This window comes from Periophthalmus magnuspinnatus, chromosome 23 (assembly GCF_009829125.3).
Source record: "Periophthalmus magnuspinnatus isolate fPerMag1 chromosome 23, fPerMag1.2.pri, whole genome shotgun sequence".
NCBI classification, from domain to species: Eukaryota; Metazoa; Chordata; class Actinopteri; order Gobiiformes; family Gobiidae; genus Periophthalmus; species Periophthalmus magnuspinnatus.
In genome coordinates, this window is record NC_047148.1 from 3130463 (window position 1) to 3156416 (window position 25954).

At 43.0% G+C, this 25954-nt stretch overlaps 2 protein-coding genes across 2 annotated transcripts in view; one reads left to right on the forward strand and one right to left on the reverse strand.

Annotated features, from left to right (window-relative positions):
• tmem209 (transmembrane protein 209) overlaps positions 1-25954 on the forward strand; it is a 265065-nt gene that overhangs the window by 74642 nt on the left and 164469 nt on the right. The window lies entirely within an intron of this gene.
• The window catches only part of rassf8b (Ras association domain family member 8b), a 92674-nt gene that overhangs the window by 28954 nt on the left and 37766 nt on the right, over positions 1-25954 (reverse strand). The window contains exons 3-5 of the mRNA XM_033989814.2: positions 1632-1812; positions 1214-1383; positions 258-463 (exon numbers count right to left, since the gene is read on the reverse strand). Of these exons, the coding sequence (XP_033845705.1) occupies positions 258-463; positions 1214-1383; positions 1632-1812 (557 nt within the window). The remainder of the gene's footprint in view (positions 1-257; positions 464-1213; positions 1384-1631; positions 1813-25954) is intronic.

The window sequence follows — 25954 nt, forward strand, 5'->3', positions numbered from 1 at the left end:
AAACTGGACTAAAATCAAAATCAAGATCAATATAAATCATGTTTTTGCTACTGAACTGTGTACATGTTTTTAATAGCATTACTTACTTTTCCTAATCATTTTTGTTATCAATTTTAGCACATACTAGGTAAATTTGCAGCCTGGACAAAAATGTCTAAATTTAAATTTGTGCTGCCCTCCCCATGTACCTAGGCTAAATATGGGCACTCAAAACAAATGAATAACCCAAAATACAACTCAAAATGAACAATCCTCACCTGTCCCTCTCCGATGGCCTCCTCCCAGTCCCGGAGCTCCCCATCACAGCCCTCTAGTCGGCTCTCTAGCACCTCCAGCTGGCCCCTTTGTCTCTGCACCAGGTGACTCAGCTCTCGACAGGGGCTGACAGGTGCAGAGGACACCCCGTTTCCTCCCAGCACCCGGCTCAAATTCAGGTTCACCCCACGCTGCTGCGACTGCTTGGCTACAACAGAGGAAGTAAGATAACAATGGAATTCATTTAAAACCAAAGTTAACATATTAAGCATTCAACGTATCATATGATTTTGTCAATACTCCCACAAGACTATATTTTACCAGCACTATTTCTAGAAAACAAATGCATGTGTTTCAAATGAAACATTAGTACAGAGAATTCATGTTTTATAGCCTTCTGTTTATAGGTGCAATTTTGAGGACTTGTGCAAATCAAATGTTAAATTTGATATATTTAAAAATTAAAAAAAGGTAAATGCCTGAAGGAAGATTTACTTGATAATTACAATGTCTTTTTACACTTTTGTGTTCTGCGTCCTAATTGGCTAAAGTACTGTAGACCATTGTTAAACAATCTCCTCCGTGCCGTGTCTCCAATACAAAATGTGTTCAGCTTGCCAAATTTAAGCACACCGGCGCCAAGAGGAAAAGGCACGGTCAGAGGGAACTGTGAGAGAGAAATGTGAGAAAATGTAAATGCCTGTCTGAGAAAAGTGTATAAAGTGTGTGGTGAGGGGTTTTACAGCCTTAAAACATATATAACATTTGTAAAAAAAATAAAGCTGACTACTTCACGGATTTCACCTATTGCGGGTTATTTCTTAAACGTAACCCCCCACAATGAACGAGGGACCACTGTATAGCGCTTTTCCAGATGCTTTAAGTCACTATTTTACAATTTGGGGCGTTGTTCATTAAGGCACTTTATGCATTAGCCGTTAGCATGTCTGCAAAAAACCTTCTGACTCTTTGCTCCTCCCAAAGATCTCGCGCAGCCCCCTGGCCCCCCCGCTGAAGGTGAGAGACTTCCGTTTGGGCTCTTTACGTCTGAGCGAGCGGTCTGTGGCAAAGGGGCGGAGCTTGGCGAGTGGCGGCAGGCTCTGGCGATAGAAGACTCTCTCCGGCACCCTGGAATATTTAACAACACGAGGTGCAATACACAATTTATACTTGAGTTTATATTAATGGACAGATCTTTACTTTGTTTTTCTATTGCATTTGCCTACGCTTTATGTTATACAGAGGAGTGCGATCTATCTACAGTCTACAAATCAAAACAAAAAATTGCTATTGTAGACAAAATACTGAATTAGAATTTGGTATCTAAATGATCACTGACTCACAGTGGACTATACTCTTTACAGAAACTCTCCTACCTGGTGGTGCCATCAGACATGGGTCTCTCAGTGACAGAAGGCCCGGTCCTCTGGAGGATGAGCTGCACATCGCTGCTGTACTGACCCCACTTGTTCAGAGACACTACAGGGTACTCCTGAGGGGACAGGTGTCTCTCTATGTCTCTCCACTTCTCTATCAGGGTGTAGCGCCCCGTACGCCCTGGAACAGCAGACACATACAAAGTGTGTTTCAGTAACCTGACCAGAACGATATGGATTCTTGTGATATTTGTGAGTTTGTGTGCAGATATGAGGTTCAAATCATCCTGAAAATGGTAGGCTGCCACTGGAACAATTTGGCTGCTGACTGCTCGGCAAAGTTCATGCTTCTCGTCCCTGCTTACATTGTCCCCTCTCCTCCAAATCAGCATCAATATGTTACTACTCTATTCATTCCAGTTAGACTATTTCTGACATTGTCACGCCTGCACAGTTAAAAATAGAGGTGTGTCCTCAATGGCTTTTTTCTTCAGTATGATGTGGGGAATATGTGTAGCAAATTTCAATGGTCTATGACAAACACATTTTTTTTTCATCCCAGGTAACCAAAACCCATGTATTTCTATGACAAATGTTGGATGTTGCAAAAAGGTACTTCCTCATTGCCTTTTTTGTTCAGTATGGCAAGATGAATGTCTATGTCAAATTTCAAAGGCCTGTGACGAAGAATGTTTTTTGGGTCCCATTCAAAATTTAAAGGGGGCACTGATGAGCATTGTCATGTCCCAGCTATGTAAATTGTATATCAATGTGTACAGTTTTGTATGCCTGAGTTACACACATGTAATACAAAAAATTGCGCTTTTGTTTGAAGGTTAGACACAAAACCACAATTTATGGTTTATCAAAATTCAAAAGAGTAGCCTATAATCACATAAGTCTAGTTCATTTTGACCAATTTGCAATCCACAGTGCACAAAATTTAAATGTGAGATGCAAAATTTTGCAAAAAATGGGTTCTGCCCACAATGGCCCACTTCCTGTAGGGTTTTGAGTGGGATCACAATGTATTTTTTTACTTGTCATGACATAAGTTATGCTTGTACCAAATTTGATTTTCATTTGCCTCACATTGCCGTAATTTCTTTTGATTTTTGAGGTGGCGCTATTGAGTCAATTTAAAATACTTATGTTTTTCCAGTTCGGTCCAATAAAACTGACTTTTCATTATGTTCAGGGGGTTAAAAATGGTCTAAAAAAACAATAATAATTATTGTAAATTTCGGACTATAAGACGAAGTTTAAATCTGTCAACTGGACAAATGATTGTAAGAGTAAAGATGTTTTGCTGCTCATCCACTGCCTTATATCTTTCTGAAGGGAGAGGCTAACTACACTGAAACTGTAAACATCTATTGTCTCCAGTTTCAGCTGAAACAACCCTATTCAGCCCTTAACGACTCTGCTATTGTTCTCATTGTCCTGGCTCTGAGGATGGAGTTATAGATGGAGTAGATTCGTAAAGAGAATCATTTCTGTTGAAGGAAGGATTCTCTTCCTAACAAAAATAGCTTCTTTAACTCTTAGATGGCCCATGTTGGTGCCGTTTTCTAAACATGCAGGTATGTTCATCCCCTGTTACTGTCATGTTGATGCTATGTTTATGGCATGTTCCGTCTTTCTGTGTAAATATCTCATGTTACAACATGAAAACCTTGGAGGCTTATATATGTACAAAATTGATTTTCTTTAATAATATTAAATATTTAGTAATATTTTTTCAACCCATTATTTTTCTCCTAAACCAAAAAAGCTAGAGTCATGTGACTTTCTCACATTGTGCCCCATCACAAATGAGGCCGCTGTCATTTTTTTCACAAGACCATGACAAATTGATTGTTTTATATGAATTTTTGAAAATAAAATTTCAATAGGGCACTAGTGGGACAATTTTTGGAGATAGTGCCTTGATTTGATCATTGTGTTCAGCTTCCAAATCTGCATACATGCTCTATTGGCTTTCTCCGACCAAAATGTGTGAAAGAGAATTTTTTTTTTAATTTTGTGTCATGAGGCACGTATTATCTGCCTCTCTTGTGTCTCCCTGTGTGTTCTCCCCCTCCCGCACCTGCCTGAGTACGGAGCGGCGCGGAGTTGCTGGCTCCTCCCACGCGCACGTGGAGCGCATCAGCGCAATCATCTCCACCTGCTGCGGAGCTTAAGATGGACGAGCTTCAGACATTCGGTGCCAGACCGTTCGCGTGTCAACTTTCTGCTCTTGCTCGTCCCTTGCTCCTGCCTCCGCGCTCCAGCCCCGGTACAGTCCTCCTCACTGCCTTCCTCCTGTCCCGTCTTGGTCTCTGGCTTGCTTCCCGTCTCCGGCCCTGGCTGTCTTCGTGCCCGCCCTGGACATCTCTGCCTGGCGTGCTCTGGTCTCACCCGGCCCTGTCTCCCGCTCTCTGGACTATCCTGCTGGGTCTTCCCTGGCCCTGTTCCTGGTCCCGTCCTGCCCCGGCCCTGGCTGTCTTCGTGCCCGCCCTGGACATCTCTGCCTGGCGTGCTCTGGTCTCACCCTGAACCTGTCCTCATCTCGGTCCTGGTTTCCCGTCCCCTGCTCGGCACCACTCCCGTCTGGTTCGCCTTCCCGCTCCCCGCTCACTGTGTGTGTGTTACATGAACTATTAAGACTGAACCTTTCACTAACTGTAAATAAAACACTGTAAACCTGTCCCGAGTCCTGCACGTCTTTGGTCCGCTACACCCACCGTTATGACAGAACGGTCTGGCCAAAAATGGACCAAGGGGATTTTTGTTCCAGTGTACGTTTTTGTTCCAGCAGTGCCCTGCCCATTTTGACTAAAATACAATACATCTACGGACTACTTAGGGGAAGGGCGCCCCAGTGGGCAGAGGCACGGCTGACTAACATGGCTCCGGACAATCTGAACTATGAAAACTTTGTGTCGGCTATTAAATTTTCGATCACCCGCACTACCAAGCGGATGCGGCTGCCCGCCTGTTAAGTCTCGCCCAGGGGTGCTGGTCCGTAGCGGATTACTCCATAGAGTTTTGGACGCTAGCAGCAGAGGTTGATTGGACGGACAGTGCGCTGCGGGCTGCTTTTTTAAAGGGACTTAACGAACATTTAAAGGATAAGTTGGTTTCCCGAGACGAGCCTCCGGATTTACAGTTTCTCATTTCGTTGGCCCACCGGATTGATAACCGGCTGCAGATGCGACGGAGGGAGAGACGCCGGTCGCCGGCCCCGTGAGAGACACGTGTTTCCCCGCTGCCTCCGGAGGAGCCGATGCACCTAGCCGATGTCGCCGCCTGGGGGGGAGTTTCTCTACTGTGGTGAGCGGGGACATTTCATTGCTGGTTGCCCGGTTCGGCCAAAAGGGGGAGCCCGCCAGTAGCACTGGGAGTACTGGCGGGTCAGTCTCACATCCCAGAAAGTAACAATAGACTTTTGTTGAACGTTACCCTGTGTCTTCACGCGGATACTTTACCTGTTGTAGCCCTCGTCGATTCTGGGTCCGAGGAGGATTTTATTGACAAACAGCTTGCGGAGCAGTGTGGAATTAAACTGGAGGTCCTGGAACATCCCCTCGATGCACGGGCACTAGATGGACGCTTCCTCGCCTGTCTGACTCAGGTCACCGAGCCTATAACACTTGTCTTATCTGGGAATCACCGCGAGGTTTGTCGCTTCCACGTCCTGTCCACTCCCTCATCGCCGTTGCGTCCTGGGTTTACCCGTGGTTGCAGATGCACAATCCTGTTTTTTTTGTCTGGGTCCGGAGAAAATATCAGGCTAGAGCCCCACTCACCACGCCCAGTGTCTGCAGTCAGCCCTGTCACGCGGAGGGAGGGCCAACTCTACTTCCAGTCCCGCCTCGGACGTTCCAAATCTCTCAGCTGTTCCAGTGGAGTACCATGACCTCCAGGAGGTGTTAAGTGAAAGTAGGGAGCTCTCGTTGCCCCCACACCGGCCTTATGACTGTTCTATTGATCTCCTGCCAGGTGCCCCCTTACCGTCCAGTCGCCTATATAATTTGTCCAAACCCGAACGCGAAACTATGGAAGAATGGAATTCATTGGCCGCTGGTATCATCCGCCCATCCTCCTCCCCAGTTGGTGCAGGATTCTTTTTTTGTAACTAAAAAGGACAAGACACAACGTCCTTGCATAGACTATAGGGGGCTTAACAACATCACAGTAAAAAACAAATCCCCACTTCTTCTCTTGGACTCCGCATTCACACCCCTCCACGGAGCAACCATCTTTTCCAAGCTCGGCCTACGGAATGCGTATCACCTGGTGCGCATAAGAGAGGGGGATGAGTGGAAGACTGCTTTTAAGACTGCTTTTAAGGCCACTTCGAATATCTAGTCATGCCCTTCGGCCTAACTAACGCCCCTGCTGTATTCCAGGCCCTCATTAATGACGTGCTCCGGGACTTTCTTAACCGGTTTGTTTTTGTATATCTTGATAATATTTTAATCTTTTCTAAATCTCCGCAGGAACACCAGCATCATGTCCGCCAGGTCCTCCAACGCCTACTGGAAAATAAACTGTACGTTAAGGCTGAGAAATGCGAATTCCATTCTGAGGAGGTTAGTTTTTTGGGGTTCATCGTGGGGCGAGGCCAGGTGAAAACGGACCCTGAGAAGATCCAGGCTGTCATTAATTGGCCTATTCCTGCCAACCGCAAGCAACTACAACGGTTCATCGGCTTTGCCAATTTCTATAGACAGTTCACCTGCGACTTCAGCCGAGTCGTCTCCCCCTAACTAAATTGACCTCACCCGCATTACCATTCACCTGGTCCCCTGAAGCCCAATCCACTTTTGATAAGCTCAAGCACCTGTTTACCTCCGCTCCCATCCTTCACCAGCCTGACCCGTTGCGCCAATTTATTGTCGAGGTAGATGTGTCGGACACTGGGGTGGGGGCCATACTGTCTCAAAGGTTTGACCCCCACAACCGTCTCTTTCCCTGCGCTCTTTTTTCCCGTCACTTGACCCCAGCGGAGGCCAATTATGATGTAGGGGACCGGGAGCTCCTCGCGGTGAAGCTGGCACTGGAGGAGTGGCATCACTGGCTCGAGGGGGAAGAGCCTCCATTTTTAGTCTGGACAGATCATAAGAACCTCGCCACATCCAATCCGCTAAACGTTTAAACTCCCGCCAGGCCCGTTGGTCTCTCTTCTTTAGCCAAATCAATTTCACCCTCACTTATCGCCCCGGGTCCCGGAACGTTAAGCCCGATGCTCTCTCTTGGCAGTTTTCCCAAGAAGAGAAGTCCGCCGCCTCCGAATCCATCCTTCCATCCGCCTGTGTCGTGGCGGCGGTTCATTGGGAGGTCGAGGACGTGGTCCGGGCGGCCCAAGCCAATGACCCCGACCCAGGTAATGGCCTGCCTGGCAAATTATTCATACCTAACCCTGTCCGTCCCCAGGTTCTTCTCGAAGGCCGCCCACTTCATTGCCCTACCCAAGCTCCCCACAGCTAAGGAGAGGATCACCGCCCACATCTTTCGCCTTCATGGGATCCCGACGGACATCGTCTCGGACCAGGGGACCCAGTTCACCTCACAGGTGTGGCAGGCTTTTTGGGGGGGGTCTGGGGGCCACGGTAAGCCTCATCTCTGGGTTCCACCCCCAATCTAATGGGCAAACTGGTCTCTCATAGCGGTAATGTATTTTGATTTTTAAGGTGGCGCTATTGAGTTATTTTATAACAAATTTTTCACAAAACTTGAATTTTGGATCCAATAAAATTGACTTTTCGTTAACCCCTTAGCATTCCGGGTGATTTTGGTGAAATTGCCTTTCTTCTGACCTCTCCAAATTAAAATAATATCACCATTATTGAACCCTCAGTAGTAACTGCACTAGTTTGGGGTCTTTGTAAAGGTAACATCCTATAGTTTTACCCACAGTCGGTCAGAATCACTGTAAGTTTGTCTGCTGAGCATTTATACACTTTGGAACACACCTAAAAACATTTTTTTTCTCATCCTCGCCAAAAAAAAAATTTGTGAAAATGAAGGTGTTAGAAATCTGCAGTGGGGAGCTGGGGACAAAAATACACATACCTCACTGACAAGATTGTTGACCACTTACATTTCAAATTTGAGGTCAATACCTATAAAAATTAGAGTTTTACAATCATTTTATCATGAGTAAGTCCAGGCCTCTCCAAACCTATCCGAATGAAGACATTTGGAGAACGCTTGGAAAAAGTGCAATAACTTTTGAATATTTCAACCCACAGACATCAATGAGAGCTCTACTGAAAACTCACACCTGAGAGGAATCATGTATCTGCACACCAGCTGCTCCTATTACTGTACATTTATATATCATATCAAAACACAATATAAAATGTATATTTGTATATAAAATATAGTCAAAACAAGTATATATTTACACACCACACACTGCAAACAATCAACAAACACACACACACTTCAAAATGTAAACAAACACACACTGGAAACTGAGAACACACTGTACATGATTGTACAGTGAGACAGTCATTCTGCAACAGTGGCTCAGTGGTTAGAGCTTTGGTCCCGCAACTAGAAGGTTGGAGGATTGAGTCCCACTCGGACCAATTTCTGTCATTGTGTCCTTACTTCTGTCATTGTGTCCTTAGGCAAGACACTTTACCCAAGTGGTGCGTGGTGATTGGGTGAGGATTGGTGGTGGTCGGGGGGCGCAAATTGGCATTAGCTAATGCTAATGATTACACATGATACACATTTGACCAACAATTAAGTCAATAGCAGAATAAACCATGCTTACCACGCTTCAAGAACAGCATCCAGTCCATCAAAACATAAGGTCCTCTGCTCCTGAGTCCACCATGAGATCTTCACTCGGTTCCACGAACCGCTCCGGGTCCGAGATGCCTCTAGTTTAACTTGTACAAACATCCACAGTGTCCTCTGTGTCCTTAGGGTGGGGTCATAATATATTTTTTTACTTGTCTTGACATGTTCTATGTTTGTACCAAATTTCATTTGTCTACGATGAAAAAAGATCTCTCATTGCCGTAATCTATTTTGATTTTTGAGGTGGCGCTATTGAGTCATTTTGAAACACATTTTTTTGCACATGAAAATACAACATTTTTCGCCAACTTTGAAATTCAGGCCATAGTTGCATTAGTGTAGAGCATCTATTTAGTCTACAACAAAGTCCAGCACTCTGAACCCCATTCATTTCAATGACACATTTATTATGTTACCACGGTAACATAGTTGCAGACAGAGGTATGTTCTCATTGTTTTTTTTGTTCAGTTTGCCAAGCCAAATGTTCATGCTGAATTTCAAATGTTTATGTCACAGTAATTTTTTTGAGTACAATTCAACGTTCAAGGGGGGCGCTGTGGAACAAAAAAAATCTGACATATGTAAATTGTATATCATTTCGTGCAGAATCAAGATTTTAAATAAAATGTATATTAATGCCGGGAAATAGGACACTGCATGTGTGAGTTATGCGCACTTTAACACTTCAAAATATTGTTTTTTTCTTTGATTGGTGGCCACACCCACATTTTATGATGTAGAAAAATCCAAGACAGTTCCCTATAAGCCCACATGGGTCTAGTTCATTTTTGAGCAATTTACAAGTTTCTTAAATGAAAATCCATGGCGCAAAAAATCCAAATGTGAGAGGTAAAATTTTGAAAAAATGGGGTTCCGCCCACAATGGGCTGACTCCTTAGGGTTTAGGGTGGGGTCATCATATATTTTTTTACTTGTCTTGACATGTTCTATGTTTGGTACCAAATTAAATTTTCTACGATGAAAAGGGTCTCTCATTGCCGCAATGTATTTCAAAATTTTGAGGTGGCGCTATTGAGGTCATTTTGAAACATTAATTTTTTGAACATCAAAATAATAAATTTTTCACCAACCTTGAATTTTTGGGTCCAATAAAATTGACAATTCGTTAACGTTCATGGGGATCAAAAAATACTTCAAAAGCGGCCACCAAAATAATAATAATAAGATTAAAACTGCAAGCAGTGATAAAGGCCCTCGCCACCCTTGCGACCACGAGGTATACGCCACCTGCGGAGATCCAGCCTTTTGTTCGCGCTTACAATCGCCCCTCCCCCCCAAAATCATCGACTGAGTAATACTACTCCATTCATTCCAAAGGGAGCATTTATGACATTGTCACGCCTGCACGGTTGGAAATAGAGTTACGTCTTCATTGGCTTTTTTGTTCAGTATGATGAGAGGATTATGTGTACCGAATTTCAATGGTCAATGACACAGTAATTATTTTTCATCCTTGTTGACCAAAACCCATGTATTTCAATGAGAAATGTCAGACGTTGCCATGGCAACACCTTTCAAAATAGAGTTATGGTGTCATTGACTTTTTTGTTCAGTAATGGAATAGAGATGTCCATGCCAAATTTCAAATGTTTGTGACAAAGTAATTTTTTTACGTGCCATTTACAAATTTCAAGGGGGCGCTGTGGAGCAATGTAATATTTGATATGTGTAAATTGCATATCTATGCACTAAGATCAAGATTTTGAACAAAATGTATATTAATGCCGGAAAATAGGAAACTGCATGTTTGAGCTACGGGCCATTTAAAACTTCAAAAAATGTCTGTTTTTTGCAGGCTGGCCACACCCACATTTTTATAACTTGGAAAATTCCAAAGAGTTCCCTATAATCCCACATGGGTCTAGTAAATTGTGACCATTTGCAAGTTTCTTGAATGAAAATCCACAGCATAAAAAATCCAAATGTTAGAGTAAAAATTTTGAAAACATGGGATTCCGCCCAAAATGGCCGACTTCCTGTCAGGTTTAGGTTGGGGTCATAGTATATTTTTTTACTTGTCTTGACATGTTCTATGCTTGTACCAAATTTCATTTGTCTATGATGAAAAAGGTCTCTCATTGCCGTAATGTTTATTTCAAATTTTGAGGTGGCGCTATTGAGTCATTTTGATACGTTCATGTTTTTGCACATGAAAACACAACATTTTTTGCCAATCTTCAATTTTAGGCCACAGTTTAATTAGTGTAGATCATCTATTTAGTCTACAACAAAGTCCAGTACTCTGAACCCCATTCATTTCAATGACACATTTATTATGTTACCACGGTAACCTTAGTTGCAGACAGAGGTATGTTCTCATTGGCTTTTTTGTTCAGTTTGCCAAATCAAATGTCCATGCCTGAATTTCAAATGTTTATGTCAAAGTAATTTTTTGGTCCAATTCAAAGGTTTCAAGGGGGCGCTGTGGAGCAATATAATTGTCTGAACCTGTGTAAATTGTATATCTATGCGTTCATAATCAACATTTTCAAAAAAAAAAAGTATATTCTTGCCAGGAAATAGAACACTAACTGTGTTGAAGTACACGCAATTAAAACTTAAAAAAAATGCTTTTTTTCTTGCAGTCTGGCCACCACCCACATTTTATAACTTAGAAAATTCCAAAAGAGTTGCTTATAATCCACATGGGTCTACTTAATTTTGACCAATTTGCATGTTTCTTGAATAAAAATCCGAGGCGCAAAAAATTCAAATGTGAGAGGTAAAATTTTGAAAAAATGAGGTTCCGCCCACAATGGCCGACTTCCTGTAGAGTTAAGGGTGGGGTCATAATATATTTTTTTGTATAAATTTGTATATATATATTTTTTTTAATTTTCCAAAAATTGCGATTTTTTTTGAAAATTCACTCTGACCACACCCAAAGACATAATCAAAATATAATTGAGAGTCTTTAGTCACACATGGGTTTAGTGGGATTTGGCCAAATGTGAAGTGTTTGTGATGAAAACTGTGCGAGGAAATGTCCTGAATGTGTGGATGTGCACTTTTGTCATTGCCGGGTTGGTCCAATTTTGTGACAATTAGAGCTCATCGAGTTCTAATTTTTGACACCACTCACTGCCATGTCGGGGGTGTGTTTACTACTTGATTTTGCCATTTTCCATGCTCCGGAGCGCGGTTTTAATGAGTCCCTCGCCGGGACGTAGTCCCAGGCACGGGCCTAATTAAAACTGCAAGCAGTGATAAAGGCTCTCGCCACCCCTTGCAACCGCAACCCAACCCAACCTCTCTCAAGACAGTTGGGTTCCAGAGCCCCAAGCTGTGCGTGGAGTTGGAGGCCCGACTATATCTAGCCGGTAACGCTCAACCTCCCGCACAAGCTCAGGCTCCTTCCCCCCTCAGCGAGGTGACATACCACGTCCCCAGAGCTAGTCTCCATGTCCGGAGATCCGGTCGTCGAGGTCCCTGCCTTCGACTGCCGCCCAGATCTCTCCCGCCCCCTCATGGCTCCTCTCGAAGGTGGTGAGTCCACCAGGGAGGACTGCCCCACGTCGTTCCTTCGGGCTGGGCCCGGCCTGGCCCCGTGGGGAAAGGCCCGGCCACCAGGCGCTCGCTGCCGAGCACCCCATCCCAGGCCTGGCTCCAGGGTGGGGCCCCGGTAACGCCAGTCCGGGCGACGTAGCTTGCCTCTTGTTGTTTGTCTCTTCATGGGGGGCTTCTGAACCCGCTCTTAGTCAGACCCGTCTCCCAGGACCTGTTTGCCATGGGTGACCCTACCAGGGGCATGAAGCCCCGACAACATAGCTCCCCAGGATCATTCGGGTGCTCAAACCCCTCCACCACGTTAAGGTGGCGGTTCGGGGAGGGCCACACCCACATTTTATAACTTAGAAAATTCCAAAGAGTAGCTTATAATCCCACATGGGTCTACTTCATTTTGACCAATTTGTGCATGTTTCTTGAATGAAAATCCGAGGCGTAAAATATCCAAATGTTAGAGTTAAAGTTTTGAAAAAATGGGTTCCGCCCACAATGGCTGACTTCCTGTAGGGTTTAGGGTGGGGTCATAATATAATTTTTTACTTGTCTTGACATGTTCTATTGAGTCATTTTGAAACCATTAATATTTTTCAACATCAAAATAATAAATTTTTCACCAACCTTGAATTTTGGGTCAAATAAAATTGACTTTTCGTTAACGTTCAGGGGGTCAAAAGTGGCTTCAAAGTGGCCACCAAAATAATAATAATAAGAAGAATGGAAACGCATTTTCCACCCATTATTTTTCTCCTAACCCATAACAAGCAACAGTCATGGTGACTTTCTCACATTGTGCCCCATCACAAATAAGGCCCCTGTGAAATTTTTCTGAAGTCCACGACAAATCGACTGTTTTCTACGAATTTTTGAAAATGAAATTTTGAAGAGGGCGCTAGAGAGCCATTTTGTGAGAGAGTGCCTTGTTTGCATATCATTGCGTTCAGCTCACAAATGTGCATAAACGCTGTATTAGCGTTTTTCCCAACCAAAATTGTGTGAAAGAGAAATATTTTTTTGAAATATTAAAAAAATTGCGATTTTGTTTGAAAATTCACCATGACCACACTCAAAGTCATATTCAAAATGTAATTGATTATCTTTAATAACACATGGGTTTAGTGGGATTTGGCCAAATTTAAGTGTTTGTGATGAAAACTGTGTGAGAAAAATGTCCTGAATACGAGGGTGTGCACTTTTGTCATTCCCAGGTTTGATCCAATATGGCCGACTTCCCTGTACATTTTAGGGCGGGGCCACAATATCATTTTTGTCATGTCCTGACATGTTCTATTTTTTTATATGAGTTTCAGATTTTATATGTTATTTTTTTCTCCAGGGTTTTTTGTGACAATTAGAGGTCGTTGAGTTCTAATTTTTGACACCACTCACTGCCATGTCGGGCGTGTTTACTACTTGATTTTTGCCATTTTCCATTTTCCATGCTCCGGACGCGGTTTTAATGAGTCCCTCGCCGGGACGTAGTCCCAGGCTCGGGCCTAATAATGGAAATGCATTTTTCACCCATTATTTTTCTCCTAAACCATAACAGCTATAGTCACAAATAAGGCCCCTGTGATTTTTTTCTGAAGTCCATGACAAATCGATTGTCTTCTATGATTTTTTGAAAATGAAATTTGAAGAGGGTGCTAGAGAGCCATTTTGTGAGAGAGTGCCTTGATTTGCATATCATTGCATTCGGCTCACAAATGTGCATAAACGCTGTATTATCGTTTTCCCCAAAAAAAATGTGTGAAAGAGAAATATTTTTTTTGAAATATTCCAAAAATTGCGATTTTCTTGAAAATTCACCCTGACCAATTCCAAAGTCATAATCAAAATGTAATTGTTGACAGTTAGAGCTCGTCGAGTTCTAATTTTTGACACCACTCACTGTCATGTTGGGGCATGTTTACTACTTGATTTTTGCCACTTTCCATGCTCCGGATGCTGTTTTAATGAGTCCCTTGCCGGGACGTTGTCCCAGGCTCGGGCCTAATAATGGAATTTTTTTTTCACCCATTATTTTTCTCCCAAATCATAACAGCTACAGTCATGTGACTTTCTAACATTGTGCCCCATCACAAATAAGGCCCCTGTGAATTTTTTCACAAGTCCAAGACAAAACTTAGAATTTTTGAAAATTAAATTTGAAGATGGTGCTAGAGAGCCATTTTGTAAGAGAGTGCCTTAATTTGCATGCCAGTGTGTTCAGCTCACAAATGTGCATAAACGCTGTATTAGCGTTTTCCCAGCAAATGCGTAAATATTTTATTGAAAACTCAAAAATTTGCGATTTTTTTGAAAATTCATCATGACCACAACCAAAGCCATATGCACAATGTAACTGATAATATTTAATCACACATGGGTTTAGTGGTAATTGGCCAAATTTAAAGTGGTTGTAATTCAAACTGTGCGAGGAGATGTCCTAAATGTGAGGATGTGTACTTTTGTCATTTGTGGGTTTGATCCAATATGGTCTGTACGTTTTTGGGCGGGACCATAATATCATTTTTGTCATGTCCCGACATGTTCTTTTTAAAATTTATTTATTTATTAGTTTATTTGAAAGGGACAATGTGCAAAAAACATTAAAGATGCCCTGCACCAGATTATAGCCGAAGCTAGTTTCCATCTGTAGTCCCTGAGCAGGTGAGAAATACAATACAATATAAAATGTAAGCAATATAATCAATACACACTCACACACTACAAAATAAGACTTGGAGGAACAATATACAAATATATAATTAAAAAAAAAATATTTATAAGAGTGCAATGTGTAATATAATGTAATGTAATATAATGTAGTGTAATGAACTGTAATGTTATGTAATATAATGTAGTGTAATGTAATGTGGTGTAATATAATGTAATGTAATGTAATGTAACACTATAGCTTTGGTAATCATTCAGTTCTGAGATGGAGGAAATCAAATATTTGTTGAACATGGTGGCGACAGTTAGGCTGTCCTTTACAGTGGCTTGTGCTCCAGACGAAAGTGCTTTGTCAGTGCCAGAGTTGAAGTTAAGTTCAATGGGGCCATTTCCCCTCTGCTCTTTCCCTGTTAATTTGTCAATACACATATCATTTTACTGTTACCTTTAGCCCGTTTCATGATGTCTAAGAAAAAAATCCGCTTTTGCCTTTCTTAACTGACCTGTGACCTTGTTTCTAAGGCTTTTAAAAGTCCATCGATCTGTACTAAGTCTTGTCTTGAGATACTTTTTTTAAGGCGGTGTCTTTCATTAAAAGCCATATTCCTTCCCTCAGCCATGGGAGAGATTTTTTACTTTAAAATTTTTGTGGTTGCGTTTTTGTAAATTTAGAAATAATTTGGACAATTGAGTTTTTAAGAGTATTGCATGCTTGCTTAGGATCCTGACCGTGTTTTTTATTTCAGTATCTAATAGCTCCAGGTCACGCTTTGGAATAAATGAAATATATGTCTTCTCTCTATTTTGATTTCTATAACGAGATTTGGTAAATTTCCTTGAGACTAAGGTTAGATTATGGTCCGATAAACCTGTTATCAAATTGTAAGTTTTATTAACACGATCAATTTTGTTAGCGAGAATCAAGTCTATTAATGTTTTGGTGGAGCTCGTGATTCTAGTTGGGTTCTTTATTACCTGAGTAAAATTTAATTGTTTAGTTAGGTGCCTTAACTTGTTAGATCGTATTTTGTCCATCCAATTCAGATTAAAATCACCCATTACTATGGTTTCCTTGTTATTACAAGCTTTGAGTACATCTTTCAGCATGTCAAAGAATACATCCTTCTCATTAGGTGGTCTATATATTACAATGAGTCAAAAGTCATTTCAACAGACAGACAAATTGTGGCACCTACACATTCCAGGGCATTTTTAAGGAAGATTCATCTGTTTGCATTTTAAGTTATCTTTAATGTATAATATTACACCTCCTCCTTTTTTGTTAGGTCTATCCCTTCTGAATAATTTATAGTTTGGAATAGTGTAGGTACCTGCTGCTGTATTCTTATTTAACCAAGTTTCCGAAAGTCCTAAATAATCAAGATTAGAGTCATGCAATAGTTTTTCTATTCAATTAAATTAATTTTATTTTTGTAACGCCCAAAATCACAACAACAGTTTCTATTTGTTCAGTTTTTGAAGGTAAACTTCTGATATTAATGTGTCCACCTAAAAGCCCCTTAGGTTTAGCTTGGGGGTCCCAAAGGATTTTTGCATGGTTAACTGTCTGTAAAAGTCTAGTTTGTCATTGTTTATTTAGTACCTTAGTGGTTGTGAATTGCCATGAGTTATGTTTGGTAAGCGCTGACCCGCAGTCCGTTGCTGCTGCTTGTGCTGGTACTAGCTCCGAGGCTAGCTCCGATGCTGGCTCCAATGCTGGCTCCGAGGCTGGCTCCGAGGCTAGCTCTGATGCCGGCTCCGAGGCTGGCTCCGAGGCTAGCTGGTGGTGGTAGCTCCGAGGCTAGCTGGTGGCCCACTGCTGGTGGTGGTAGCTCCTAGCCTAGCTCCGAGGCTAGCTGGCGGCCCGCTGCTGGTGGTGGTAGCTCCAAAGCTAGCTGGCGGCCTGCTGATGTTGGTGGTAGCTCCGAGGCTAGCTGGCGGCCCGCTGCTGGTGGTGGTAGCTCCGAGGCTAGCTCCAAGGCTAGCTGGCGGCCCGCTGCTGCTGGTGGTAGCTCCGAGGCTAGCTTGTGGCCCGTTGTTGGTGGTGGTGGCAGCTCCGGTAGTAGCCCAAGCAGTCCCGCTGTTGATGCTTTCAGCATCGGTTCTATCGGGTGTTGGTTGGCTGCTAGCACCTGTGGTCCAGGGTTTAATTCAACATCTCCAGCCAGTAGAATCATCACTACATAGTCCCACAATGCAGACTGGGCGTTCCGAGTACAGTTTTCTCTCGTATGCGTTTCTTGTACTCTTGGATGTCCCTTAGTCAGAAAGTTAGAGTACAGAAGAAGTTCACTGCGGGCTGCAGGGGAATAGGCCCTTTCGTTTCCTTGGGCAGCAACAGGTAGCGATATAGGCAGGTTAGGATGCACAGTGTAAGCAGCACAGAAAATGTCGCATCTCGTGATTCATTAAAAACACATTGTCCATGAATGCTTTGACTTGACTTTAAATGAGGTGTGGATTTAAAAACCTTAAATTTAAAACGACGATAGCCAGAGTACAGTGACTGCAACTTTGCTGGCGGCCATCTTTTCTTCAAAACTTTATGAAGATGTGAGTCTGGTCACTGGTGAATCTCCCTGTTTTCAGACGGGCATGATTGACAGCTTTGATGTAAGTTTCAAATTTTTACGTTGACTTTTTTCTGGGTCGGGCTCCTATTGGCCCCATGAAAATCAAAGTTTGAGGTGGCACTACCGAGTCGTCTTTCATTCTTTTTTCTCGGGGTCTTTTGTGACAATTAGAGCTTGCAGAGTTCTAATTTTTGACACCACTCACTGACATGTCGGGGCGTGTTTACTACTTGATTTTTGCCATTTTCCATGCTCCGGACACATTTTTAATTAGTTCCTCGCTGGGATGTTGTCCCAAGCTCAGGCTTAATAATAATAATAATAATAATAATAATAATAATAATAATAATAATAATAATAATAATAATAACACCACCCCTTGGGACCACGGGGTACACACTATTTCGAAGTTTCCGCCTCTTGTCCACACTTAAATCGCCCCTCACCCCAAAATCAGCATCTATGTATGTATGTAATACTACTGCATTCATTCCATTAAGAGCACTTATGACATTTTCATGCCTGCATGGTTGGTCTTTATTGACTTTTTTGTTCAGTTTGATGTGTGGAATATGTGTACCAAATTTATTTTATTTTTTTCATCCCAATTAACAAAAAACGATAACTTGACAAATGTTGGATGTTGGCAACACAGTTAAAAAATAGAGGAAAATCCTCATAGGCTTTTTTGATCAGTATGTCAAGGAGGCTGTACATGCCAAATTTCAATTGTTTAGAAACTTTGAAAAAAGATTGCCTTGGAGTTGGGGGCGCTATGGAGTCAATTTTCAAAAATTTTACAAATTAATTGCAAAAAATAAATAAATTAATTAAATTTCACCAATCTTGAATTTTAAAACTGACTTTTCGTGAACGTTCAGGGGGTCAAAAATGGCTTCAATTCGGCACATATAATAATGGATTTTTTTTCCTCCTATTATTTTTCTCCTAAACCATAAAAGCTAGAGACATGTGACTTTCTCACATTGTGCCCCATCACAAATAAGACCACCGTGAATTTTTTTCAAGTCCACGACAAATGAGTTGTCTTCTATGAATTTTTTAAAATCTAATTTCAAGAGGGCACTACAGAGCCAGTTTGTTGGATAGTGCCATGACATATCATTGCCTTCAGCTCACAAATCTGTATAAACACGTTATTGTCTTTTTCCAAACAAAAAATGTGCGAGAAATATTTTTTGAAATATTCCAAAAATAGCAATTTTGTAGAAAATTCACCATGACCACACCCAAACTCATATTCAAAATACAATTGATAATCTTTAATTGCACATGGATTTAGTGGGATTTGGCCAAATTTGCAGTGTGTGATGAAAACTGTATAAGGAGATGTCCTAAATGCGAAGGTGTGCGCTTTTGTCATTCCCCAGTTTGATCCAATATTGCGACTTCCTGTACAGAGTTTGAGATTTTTACTTTTTTTCTTCCATTGGCCCCTTGAAAATCAAAGTTTGAGGGGGTGCTACCAAGTCATAATTTCATTATTTTATCTTAGCTTCGTCAGTGACAGTTAGAGCTCATTGAGTTCTAATTCTTGATACCAGTCCCTGGCATGTCAAGTTGTATTTTCTGGGCTCTGGACACGGTTTTAGTCCCTCGCTGGGATGGTCACTCAGGCTCGGGCCCAATAATAATGATTGAAAATATGTATTTTTTTATGTTTTTATTCTTACTTAGAACAAATGGCCTTCAATCTTAATTTAATGAACATAAATAAAACTTTTTTTGATCATGATTACACAGCCCTATTACAAATGTTTTTATTCAAGTTACAGTGTATTTGTGGCAATAACTGCTTAAAGAACACCATCAAAAATCCCGAATCCTCCGATACATGAATGACTTCTCTTGCACACAGGGCTATATTTTTCATGTTATCTCCCACTCTTGATGCAGGCTCCCTTTTTAGTTCTGCATCTCAAAAGTAGGAAAATCTAGCTACACAAATTCAGATTGTGCCATGTAAAAGGAGGGTGAATGGGTCATGGCTTAGTATGTGTGGATATATGTGCTTTCATTCTGTGTGCATGAAGACAAGAGGAACAGGAGTCACACCCACATATTTAACACAGGCCCCCTGGCTGTAAAAGAAGGCATTGTTTCCAGTAGCCAGTCCCATCAAAGTGTCGGAATGGGACAAAAGAGAGGGACAATACAAAGGACAGCATGCAGCTATAACTCCTGTTTATATGTGAAAGGCACTATTGAATTGTAGGACATTTAGCTGCCACAGTAGCATTGGCATTGTACTGGCAGTGTCTATGTTTTTACTTTAGACTGCGGTATGCAAGCTCCTTCAGGTTTGCCTAATTTAGAGACTATGTGATCCATTTTTCTGTCCTCCTTTGAATAATTTCTTGTTTAGAACTACAATGGAAATGATGTACCGTATTTTCCGCACTATAAGGTGCATCGGAATATAAGGTACACCTTCAATGAATGGCCTATTTTAAAACAAATTTCATATATAGGGCGCACCGCATTATAAGGCGCATAGAATATAAACTACTGTAGTAGCTGAGGTTGTGTTATGCATCCACGAGATGGAGCTGCGCTAAAGGGAATGTCAACAAAACAGTCAGATAAGTCAGTCAGTCAAACTTTATTAATAGAATTAAAAAAAACGTTCTGAAAACTTTGTTCACTCACAAAACAAGTTAATGCATTCACAATATAGTAACTCTCGAAATATAGCAAAGCAATAACAATAACTCAATGTTGTTCAAACGTTAATGTCCATATTCACAATGTCTCCAGCCTTGTTTAGTTGTAAACACATGAAAGAAACACATAAAGCCTCACTTTTTCAGTTGATTCCTCATTCACGAATCCGTCAAATTCTTCCTCTTCAGTGTCTGAGTTGAACAGTTGGGCGAGCTCATTCAAAGTGCCCGATTCCGTCTTGTCAAAATCCCCATTATCTGTGTCGCTGCTGTTGTCTAAGTTCAGTGACAATTCCTGCCTTCGTGAAAGCTCTGACCACAGTTGAGACTGATATATCAGCCCAGGCATCCGCAATCCATTGGCAGATTGTGGCGTATGTCGCCCGGTGCTGTCTCCCCGTTATCCCTATAGCGTCAGATCCTATCATCGTGACAGAGCGCGGTTGCGGACTTTCCAGCAGCGTAACTCCGCGCCCAGTCATGCTCTCATGTAAATTCAAACGGCGTCTCAAAGCGGAGACACGAGGCTGTCTAAGTATTTTACCATCATTACAGTAATCTGCCTCTGTTGTCCCTCGCAGGTGATGCGGGGATTTTCCCAGTCATTTATTCGATGCGTAAAAGAAAAAATACGGATGGATGTGTAAAATAGAAGTAGCTGTGTGAAAATGCAGTAAATTCTGATACTTCGTGTAACATGATTTTTATGGCTAAAAAAAGAATAAATGTGTAGGTCTAGGTGAGCTATACTGGCCCATAGTGTGCTCAGTCCTTAAAGGGTCATTACCGCTATTACTTCGGCGACGCCTCCTGACTGGTGTCATAATTGACCAATATTGATCCATATATAAGTCGCATCAGATTATAAGGCGCACTGTGGGTTTTTGAGAAAATTAAAGGCTTTTAGGTGCGCCTTATAGTGCGGAAAATACGGTAGTTCACTTTTAGACCTCGTTTAGCTCCAGATTAGACATGGAAGGGTCCTGTTATAGACCTGGTTTAGATCTGGTGATACTTTTTTTCCAAATCATGCTTGTTTTAGACTTAACTAGAATTATTAAAATGAGTTACTAACAAAATGGTACTTAAATAACTATGCAGGCTATGTCATATTTTTCTGGACTCGAATGTTCCACAGTATGGCATTAAGTATACCTATCTCCATGGAGACAAGCAGTTGATGCTACAGGTTACAGGTTAGATCTGTGGAGAGGGGACCCCACTTACAAAAAGAATGTATGTTTTTCAAAGCGTTATTTTGTAATAAAAACACAAGTAAGAATCAAATAAATGCAAGATGGATAACTGTAATGCCATACTGTGGAACATCCCAGGCAAAGCAATGCCATCTAGTGAAAAGCAAGCAAGAAGGTGGAGTACGTATTTTACATATATACACTACATCTTCAAGTACAATTGTGTTCAACATATCTAATTTTCTGAATTCAAACCAGAGTAAGTACACTTGATTTGAATGAAATTGGGGCAACAGTTAATGTCGTAATGCAGGCGGATTGGACCAAGAGATGCAGGACTCGGGGAAAGGTTTACAGTGTTTATTTACAATAAACACTGTAACAAATTGCACAAGTAAAAAATTGAACAATAATGAAGGTTGATCTGGCGATGAGTGGTGGGCGAGGTGCAGGCCAGGGTCCCGGGGTGGAACATGGAGTGGGCAGGAGACAACGGTGCGGGCAGTACAGGAGCAGGGAGCAGAGTGCGAGCCAGGGTCGTGGAGTGTAGGGACGGAGACAAGGCGAGCAGAGCCAGAACGAGGAGCAGGGTGTGAGGCAGGGTCCAGTGACATGTAGTGCAGAGGCAAGACAAGGCAGACTGAATTTTGGTCTTTTGCCATAGAGGTCGACTGGAGGATTGATAACCGTTTGCAAACATGCTGGAAAGAGAGGCGCCACTCGCCAGCGTGGACCGAGAGTCGCCATTCATCCGCCGGGCCAGAGGCGGATAGGCATTCACCTATCCGGACCGAGGGGTGCTCCTCTTCACCACCCACCGGGGAACCCATGCAGCTGGGTCGAGCTCACCTCTCAGCACTGTAAGGCCGTCTCCAGGTCTTGGTCGGCTCGCTCGGTCTGCCCGTTGGACTGGGGATGAAACCCCGACGTGAAGCTCATGGACGCGCCCAAGCCCTCGCAGAAGGCACGCCACACCTGGGAGGTGAATTGCGTGCCTCGGTCGGACACGATGTCGGATGGGATTCCGTGGAGATGGAAGACCTGGCAGGTGAGGTGGTCAGCAGTCTCCTTGACAGTGGGAAGCTTGGACAGGGCGACGAAGTGAGCAGCCTTAGAGAAGCGGTCGACAATGGTGAGGATAATGGTGTTGCCCTGGGATGGAGGAAGACCGGTCACAAAATCCACCGCCACATGTGACCACGGATGCCTCGGGACGGGAAACGGATGAAGCAGACCAGACGGTGATGAATGGGAGGCCTTACCCCTGGCACACACCTGGCACGCGGAAACGTAGGCCCTAGTATCCTTGTCGACGGTGGGCCACCAGAAGTGTCTGGGTGAGTGTGCGGTTGGTTCCGGGGTGACAGGCGAACCGGGAGCAGTGGATCCATTCCAGGACCTGGGACCACACAGGATCAGGGACAAATAATGTGCCAGGTGGGCCGGGGTCATTCCGTTGGCCCTCCCGGACCAGGTCCTCAATCTCCCAACGGATGGCCGCTACGACTCGGGAGGACGGAATGATGGGCTCCCGGGCGGTGGAACTCTCCTCCTGGGCGAACTGACGGGACAGGGCGTCGGGCTTAACAGTGCCCGGGTAGTAAGTGAGGGTAAAATCAAATCGACTGAAGAACAGGGACCAACAGGCCAATGAATCCCGGATGTACTGCTCCATCGTCTCTCGTTCAGGTTTGGAGAGATTGTATAAACGGCTGGCAGGTAAGGGGGCTCCAGGCAAAAGGTCGATGGCACAGTCATAAGGGCAGTGAGGAGGGAGTGAGAGCGCCCAACTCTTACTAAAAGGAGCAGGGTGCGAGGCAGGGTCCAGTGACGTGGAGTGCACGTGGAGTGAGGAGGGAGTGAGAGCGCCCAACTCTTACTAAAAGGAGCAGGGTGCGAGGCAGGGTCCAGTGACGTGGAGTGCAGAGGCAAGACAAGACAGACTATACCAGGGTTGGGTAGCAGGGTCAGCGCAGAGCCTGGAGCGAGGGAGCTGGGACGGCCCATGGAGCAAGATCTGGAGGGTAGCACAAAATCCAATAAGCGAGGTAACAGCGAGCAAAAATACAAAATGCAAGGACAAGCAAGATAATCACGTTGACATGCGGACGATCTGGCACCGAGTGTCTGGTCCTGGCTCAAAGTGGCGTTGATTGCGCTGATGAGTTCCAGGTGCACGCAAGAGGAGCCAGGAGCTCCGCCCAGCTCCGGCTCAGGCAGGTGAGGGAGGGGAAGGAGCAAGACAGGAGGCAAAACAGGGAGCAGGGATAACATGGATCATGACAGTTAAAATGTAATTGTCTTGAATGGGCAGCCACACTGACTGAAATAATGGGGCCTGTGTAATAAATGGATAGTGCAATAATGGGAACTGTGCAAGGAGTGTAATGTGCAATGATGGGGACTGTGCAATGAGTGGAATGTGCAATTATAGTAACAGTGTAATGGGTGTAGTGTGCATTTTTTTTTAATTTTGCCCTTTTGTGACCCCAGACCTTTGGGACAACAGATGTAAATTAGCCTTGGGCTATAATCCAGTGTGTTTACATTCATGTAGTATCATGTCTGTTCATTAGCATGCATTGTCCTAATCAAATAAATAAATTTAAACTTAAATAAACATGCTGTTGGCCCCTCCTATGGATATCAGCAGATTATGCTAGCAAGCAGTGACCATGTACTGGTGGCGGTGAATACAACTTTGGGTGGGTAAATGAGCAGAGGAAACAATAATAGCATGGTTAATAATCGACAGTCGATATAAAGCATCTTTTAAAGAAATAAAGTGGAGTTAAGTAAAGTGTCTTTGCGGATGATGGGCAGCAAAACATCTCCACTCCTACAACTTTTTGTCCAGTTGACAGATTTTATATTTTTCTTTTACTAAGTTAAACAAAGTATTGTACTATAATGATATTTGTTTATTCATGTTTGTCATTGAGCTGTCTCGTTTTGAGCCTGACACCTTGTTTTGAGTTGAGCGTGAGGTTTACAGTTGATCCTAATCAAGTCTCATTGGCACAAGCTGCACTCACCTTTAATGACCTGAACAAAACAAAGTCTCAGCATTGATGATAAAAGGCTATAGCATGTTATAGCAAAGGTTATACATGTCAATACGTCCACAGCAAGACTCATCTAGCTTCATGCCAGCTCAGGTCTGATCATGTAAACCACTGTCCTCAAATCACTTAATCTTAAAATAATTTATCATAGTCCTGCTGACAGCCACCATGCCAATATACACTCACCTAAAGGATTATTAGGAACACCTGTTCAATTTCTCCTTAATGCAATTATCTAATCAACCAATCACATGGCAGTTGCTTCAAAGCATTTAGGGGTGTGGTCCTGGTCAAGACAATCTCCTGAACAGCAAACTGAATGTCAGAATGGGAAAGAAAGGTGATTTAAGCAATTTTGAGCATGGCATGGTTGTTGGTGCCAGACGGGCCGGTCTGAGTATTTCACAATCTGCTCAGTTACTGGGATTTTCATGCACAACCATTTCTAGGGTTTACAAAGAATGGTGTGAAAAGGGAAAAACATCCAGTATGCGGCAGTCCTGTGGGACAAAATGCCTTGTTGATTCAAGCTGATAGAAGAGCAACGTTGACTGAAATAACCACTCGTTACAACCGAGGAATGCAGCAAAGGATTTGTAAAGCCACAACTCGCACAACCTTGAGGCGGATGGGCTACAACAGCAGAAGACACTCATACCACTAATCTCCACTACAAATAGGAAAAAGAGGCTACAATTTGCACAAGCTCACCAAAATTGGACAGTTGAAGACTGGAAAAATGCTGCCTGGTCTGATGAGTCTTGATTTCTGTTGAGACATTCAAATGGTAGAGTCAGAATTTGGCGTATGAGAATGAGAACATGGATCCATCATGCCTTGTTACCACTGTGCAGGCTGCTGGTGGTGTAATGGTGTGGGGGATGTTTTCTTGGCACACTTTAGGTTCCTTAGTGCCAATTGGGCATCGTTTAAATGCCACGGGCTACCTGAACATTGTTTCTGACCATGTCCATCCCTTCATGGCCACCATGTACCCATCCTCTGATGGCTACTTCCAGCAGGATAATGCACCATGTCATAAAGCTCGAATCATTTCAAATTGGTTTCTTGAACATGACAATGAGTTCACTGTACTACAATGGCCCCCACAGTCACCAGATCTCAACCCGATAGAGCATCTTTGGGATGTGGTGGAACGGGAGCTTCGTGCCCTGGATGTGCATCCCACAAATCTCCAACTGCAAGATGCTCCTATCAATATGGGTCAACATTTCTAAATAATCTTTTCAGCACGTTGTTGAATCAATGCCACGTAGAATTAAGGCAGTTCTGAAGGCAAAAGGGGGTCAAACACCGTATTAGTATGGTGTTCCTAATAATCCTTCAGGTGAGTGTAGGACACAATCAAAGTATAGCCAGTCCCAGTGAAGAATTATATGAGATAGAACGATTTGATGAAAATATCTAATCCATCTATTTTCAACCGTTTATCCGGAGCTGGATCATGGGGGCAGCAATCTAAGCAGGGTCTTCCAGGCTGCTATACAAATAAACTTATTTGTATAGCACAATTAGTACACAAAGTAATTCAGAGTGCTTTACAGAATAAGGTTGTGAGTGTGATCTGTGGACTGACCCCCACTAGATTTAGTTCTGTTTAGTTTCAGTCGTCCTTGTTCACGTACACCATGCATCATTCACATCAAACACGCACCATGAGCCACATCCCTCAGCTGATCGTCAAACCTATTTATATTACAATGAGCTTCAAGAGACAGCGTCCCATGAGCATGTGCTTGCTTCCCCCATACCCCCTTTTCTTTCACCTGTGGCTAAATACACCGAGAGGGATGTACATG